The sequence below is a fragment of the Stegodyphus dumicola genome, chromosome X2 (assembly GCF_044657685.1).
Source record: "Stegodyphus dumicola isolate Sdum_Otavi_A_Nest chromosome X2, ASM4465768v1".
In the NCBI taxonomy this organism is placed as follows: domain Eukaryota; kingdom Metazoa; phylum Arthropoda; class Arachnida; order Araneae; family Eresidae; genus Stegodyphus; species Stegodyphus dumicola.
The window spans coordinates 97,384,736-97,390,936 of record NC_140781.1 but is presented as its reverse complement, the minus strand read 5'-3'; the positions used below and the strand labels follow the sequence as shown (position 1 = coordinate 97,390,936).

The 6,201-nt window shown below is 32.3% G+C and overlaps 1 protein-coding gene across 1 annotated transcript; it reads right to left on the bottom strand.

Moving 5' to 3' along the window:
• Positions 1-662: 662 nt before the first annotated feature.
• LOC118179305 (uncharacterized) lies at positions 663-4,608 on the bottom strand. Its single transcript, XM_085808902.1, has one exon. The coding sequence runs from the start codon at positions 4,259-4,261 to the stop codon at positions 3,593-3,595; it is 669 nt and encodes a 222-aa protein (XP_085665028.1). The 5' UTR covers positions 4,262-4,608; the 3' UTR covers positions 663-3,592.
• Positions 4,609-6,201: the final 1,593 nt, after the last annotated feature.

Below are 6,201 nucleotides of genomic sequence, written 5' to 3'. Positions count from 1 at the left end.
GCGGCGCCCGGGGCATCATGCACCCCCATGCCCCCCTCTCGCTACGCCACTGTATAAATTTGCGAAGTTTGAGGATTTATTTAGTAACTATAAATTGTTTAGAAAATTTGCAAGAGATATCATGCAAACTGTGAATGAGAATAAGAATATTGGTATCGATATATAACAAAGTAAAAAATCATACTGAAAACGGAAATAATTGAAGTAACTTATAAATTTAAGATGAATTTTGATAATATAAAGAAGATTTGAATAATAATAACTTAACTTAAAGTAAAACTTATAAAGATTTTAAACTTCGGAAAAAACACAGAAATGGAAATGACACTTTTGTATACTATTTCACCGAGAGTGTCTGGAATGTATGTAGCTCTTTACTTTTTTTTTTTTCTTTGTTTTAGCTTTTATGTTCGTTTTGTGCAATTGTATGATCTGAACTCATTACCAGATGTTTTATTAAGTTTTATGTTCTGTTGTGCTAACCTTTTTTTTTTTTTTTTTTTTGTTATGCTTTGTGGCTTGGCCTGTCTCCTCATAGCCATAAAAACCAGTGCAGAACACATATCGCCACATTTGGTGATCTTAGGGCGCATATAAGAGTAGAGCCCATTTTTTTTTACCAATTAAAATTACTGAAATATTAATAAGCATATTGGCTTGCATTATTGTTAAATATTATATTTTTAATTTGAATCATTACATTACTGTTAAACAAAACATATGGTATGGCTTATAGGACTAGTACACATATTACAACTGCCCTCTTAGGTACAGAAGTTCAAAACAGCAGTACAGAAATAATTGTCACCATTAAACATTGTTTCAGGTCATGTATTTCTAAATAATTGCTAAACAAAACATGGTATGGCTTACAAAACTAGCATACATAATAAATTTGCCCTCTTAATGTAAGAAAACAGCAGCACAAAAATAATTATCATAATATTATTTCAGAACATACATTTCTAAGCAACTGCTAAATAAAACATGGGCTAATCTTTGGAATATGGTAACAGGTAGTTTGGCGACATTTTGGTAAGGCGATAAAGGTTACTAGCTAGGACTTTAGCAGTGTACATGGACAAAGTCAAGAGTGTGCGCAATGCCATTTTTGTGTAATTCTGGGATGTTTTTCTAAGTGAAAATAGGTCGATGTGTACATGGATACCACGTATGTGCAATTCTTAAAAACACGGCAAGCAGTTTGCGATTCTGCACTTTCTCCCAATTTCGTACCTAATCTTCGTCATGATTAAGCACTTTTGTTCCATAAAAGTTCTAGCATAAGTGTAATTCGGCTAGCAGATTGTTGGGAAAAAATGTTCAAGGGAAAAAAAAAAACATGCCTTTACTTCGTGAAAACAAAATGGCATCCAAACAAAAACTAGTAGGTTCCTGTAGCAGGATTCTCGCCAAAAAATCGCCAAGTTACCATAATCCAAAGATTAGACATTACATTAATTTTCTTTTCCCTCTAAATTATCTATTATAAAAGTCGCCACAAAATAATCTGTGACTGGAACTGTGTACTTCTTAGATTATAGCTAAAGTCCTAGATAGTAACCTTTATCGCCTCACCAAAATGTCGCCATACTACCTGTTACCATATTCCAAAGATTAGCCAAAACATGCACACACATTACATTTGCTTTCTTATGCACAAAAGTTCTAAAGAGGAGAAGAAAAATAATTGTTATAATATATTTTTAATCCAATATTTATCTTTGACAGATGCAACCAACATGAACTAGTAAGCTGTACAAGTGAATATTTAATTATCATGAATATTATCATTCTGAATATTTACAAAACTTATCAACAATTAACAAAATCACCCTGAAGATAATTAAGCTTTAAACTATTGGTTGATCTTTACAATATGGTAACTGGTAGTTTGGCGACATTTTGGAGGCGATAAAGGTTACTACCTGGTACTTTGGTAATAATGTGAGCAGTACTCAGTTCCGATTACGCATTATTTTGTGTGAGGGAAATGAGAGATCATGGGATATGTCATGTGATATTAATGGACGAATTACGGTTCTTTAATCGGAAAAGGGAGGAAATCGGGGAAAAAATCTGGAAATTTTGTATTTGACTTTATTCTGTGTTGTGTGAAACAGTGTTTGTGAATTTTTGGATCCCATGGCCGTAACTAAAGTGAATTCGAAATGGGTATTTATATATGTATTAATTTAATGTATGTGCTCATTTATATTTTAAGTAGTGTTTTTGAATTTAATTATACTTTAATTAAATGATAGTTATTTTGTGAATTTTATGTTTGTAGGAATTTGGTATACGTTTTAGTTGAAGTAAACGTGCATGGAAATAATTTAAAAATCTGACAATAAGTATTTGTAATGGTTCCGGTATGAATTCGTTGGTGACGTGTATAATGTAATAGATGATTTAGAGGTAAAAGTTTTTGGATATTTTATTTATTTTATATGTGGAAATGTTCATTACTTTTTCGCGATCAGGTAATTTCATATATGTTCTTTTTACCGGGTTTAAAGATTGAGAAAATTGTCATGTATTTTCGTGAAATTTTTCTAATTTATGAGAAAAAAGCAGTGTACATGGATATAGTGAAGAGTGTGCGCAATGCCATTTTTGTGCAATTCTGGGATGTTTTTTTAAGTAAAAATAAGTCGGCGTGTACATGGTTTATGTGTATGTGTTATTTTGAAAAACGCGTAAGGAGTATGGTATTGTGCACTTTTTCCCAATTTTGCAGTGAATATTTGTCATGATTAAGCAGTTTTGTTAGATAAAATTTCTAGCATAAGTGTAATTCGGCTAGTAGATTGTTGGAAGAAGTGTTCAGTAGATAAAAAGAAAAGAAACATGTCTTTACTTCGTGAAGACAAAATGGGGGCGGGAAAAAAATAGAGGGTTGCTGTAGGAGAGTTGGTCGCCAAATGTTTGCCAAAAAAACGCCAAGTTACCATAATGTAAAGATCAACCAAACTATTTTATATGTTCACAGTTTCATGCAATTAATTTCAACAAAATAGCTGACACAAAAAAAGGAGTTTCCTTATTTCTAATATAATAATCATGCCACCTGTTTAATAACTTGATATTTCTGGCTTCAAATATGAAAGGTACTCTAGGAACCCAGTTGACATAATAAAAGCGAAATTCTGAATTTTCTAATTACATGATTATGTTAATTTGTTTGAAAACTGTTTTCTGTTATTGGCTTATCTTAATATCTCTGCCAAAGGTAATATATAATTAATCAAGTAAACCAATGGCAGGAAAATGCTCATTGTACCAGCCTTTTTGACATATTCTACTAAATTTATATTAGGAGATAATATAATTTCTTTAGTAAATTAATCTCTATATAGATATACAGATATACCAATGTAAACTTAAGTAATTTATGAAATTCGGGTTTTATTTAACATTAATATCCAATTTTTAAAAAAGGCTAAATACCTTTTGAAAATCAAATGGTAGATTTTCCAAGAATGAACATTTAGTTAATCACCATGCAATAGGATCAGTCTAACTATTAATCACTGGACACTTACAATCTATAAATGAATAAAGAACTGTGATGAACTGATTTCTTTGATTTTCAAAAATCATTCTGAAGATGATCAAGTTTTACATTAATGGATGAAAGCTTATAAACTTTCTGCACTTTTGGAGCTCTTTCTTCTTTATTAATTGTTAAATTGGTAAAGTTTTCAGTCTCTGATGTTGCAGACTCAGAAGACTCGGTATGAGGAAAGCGCCTACTGCGTTTCCGTGTCGGCTTGGAAAACATTATTTTCCCTTCATTCTGACTTTTTTCACCGTCGTTATTATTTTCATGCCTTTTACGCAATTCATTTAGAAATTGTACAGCTACAGCAGCATTTGTGGCATCGGATGTAATAGGTACGTCTGCTAGAGAATAGTAGGTCCACTTTTGGGATCTTCTTTTAAAGCGCAAATCAGATCTTCGTTTCGAAAGTGGAACGATTGTGGGTTTTTTGAAAATTTCGGTCTTCACACATATTTCAGTACTACTGGCAGGCTCTTCGAAGCAATCATGGGTGTAATTTTCTGATACCCACGTCTCATGATTCTTCTCCAGTATTTCAAGCTCTCCAAACACATTTCCAGATCTAGAAGCAAACTCTTTGCTACCTTTCAAACAAAAATTTTGGCTTTCATCATTCGAGTGAACAGCAGGGGGACACCCGAGTGTCGAAATCAAACGTTTAGTAACAGTACTTGGTAAGATTACAGTTTTTACCATGTTACGTTAATACAACTATCTTACTGCAATCATGAAACTCGTCCAAAAACAAGGAGATTCGCAGTTAAACGTTTAAAAATTCTAACTTATCAATACCAACACATTATTTTCGTCGTTACCAACTGAGAATAACACAGAAGTATTCCGAAAGCAGTTTTCCGAAAAGGCATCAACGTAAACATATGACAACTACTGGTATTAAATCAAATCCAATTTATAAGTATCTACCTGTATTAAGTGGTATTAACTATCTACACAGACAGATAAAACAAAGTAGGCAAATTTCTTGTTTTGCGCCCCCTAAGTCTTTTTGCCCACAGGGTGAAAAATCAAGCTTAGGTGCAAGGAAAGACAGCGTATTTCCATATCCTACCCCACTTTTCGAATATTTGACGGCATGGAAAAATCGACTAGTTTCGCCTAGAGCAACTGCCAGGTGAAACTAGTCGATAATTCCGTGACGTCAAAAATTCGAAAAGTTGGGTAGGGTTTGGAAATACGCGGAAAGGCAAATATAAAGAGGACAGTTTCAGTAAAAAATAATTTCGTAGAATTTAATACGAAAATTTGTTTAATGCCAGGTGAAAACGTGGGTTAAAAAAAGAGAGAAAAGGTACGGCTCAGCCTATTTATATATAATATTAGCACGATTTTGGAAGCACTGAATGTAAGACCTCTACTTGAGCTACTAGAGATATAGCAGCCTTAAACAAGACATCGGATCATCCTTGCATGACGGATTAAGTCTAAAAATTTAAATATCTAAAATTATTATAACAAAAATAATTGAATAATTAAAAGAAAAACCGTCCCCTATTCATACGCACTCCTAATTTCAAGCAGCAGAAGTTTTTTCCCTTTCCATTTCTTGCACCTAAAACTGAAGGCCATCGAAGTACGATTCCTAACTTTGGCCTCCCAGGAGTTAGAGCATAGGAATGTAGCTTTGGTACAGACGTTATGGACAAAAAACCCATATGCACACAAAAAGTTAAAAAAAAAAGGATTAAGATCACAAATGATTACCAATAAAAGCTAACATAAATGAAGAAGAAGGAAGAAAGCATCCTACCTTGAACATGGGATTTCAGATTTAATCCGTAAAAAAGTATTTAAAATTCTTGGAAGACATAAACAAAGTATTTTTCTTTTCCTTCATCTGTTGGAGAACAATAATGCTCTTCGATGTTCAAAAATAATTAAAAGTAAAAAAAAAAAAAAAATCTGAAAGCTTTCAGATTTTACATTGCGCCTAAAGAGGTTTTTTTTTTTTTTTTTTTAAAGTTTTTTGTGTCACCTTTATTTATTAAATATCATGTCGAAAACTCCAAAATACGTCTATACCCTTTGCTTCTTTTATCCTTTCTCTCACTTTCTTTTGTTGCTCCAGGAGGTTTCTCGTTCTTTCGTAAAAACTTTTATAAAACTATTAATCAAATCATATAGGAATAATTTTGAGGTAATAGTTCATACTGTGAAAATTAGACTAATCTGCTCACACAGTCTTAACAAATGTCATCTTTCATTACAATGACACAAATATTAAACGATGTGAAGAAAACACATTTTGGCCATTTTGTGAACGAAAACCTGTTATGGGAACATGAACTAGCTAAATGTTAGACAGAAAAAATATTAAGACCAAGGAATGAAATTTGTAGTTTCAACTTAGCAACAATAGTTTTAATTCATATTTTAACCAAACACTATAAATAAGATCAGCAGGTTGTTTAAAATATATTCCACACAATTTCCTTCAGCTTTCGTTCATAAACTATATAAATTTATCTAATGCAAGAAATGCTGTTTCTCCTCACTATAAAGTCCATAATGTGCGTGTAGCTTTTGTTACAAAACCTACAACAGTATCTGGTACTTCTATAAGGTACCTTAATTGGTCAATCCATGTACGACCGCCAAAGGGATGTTTCATCCAGTCA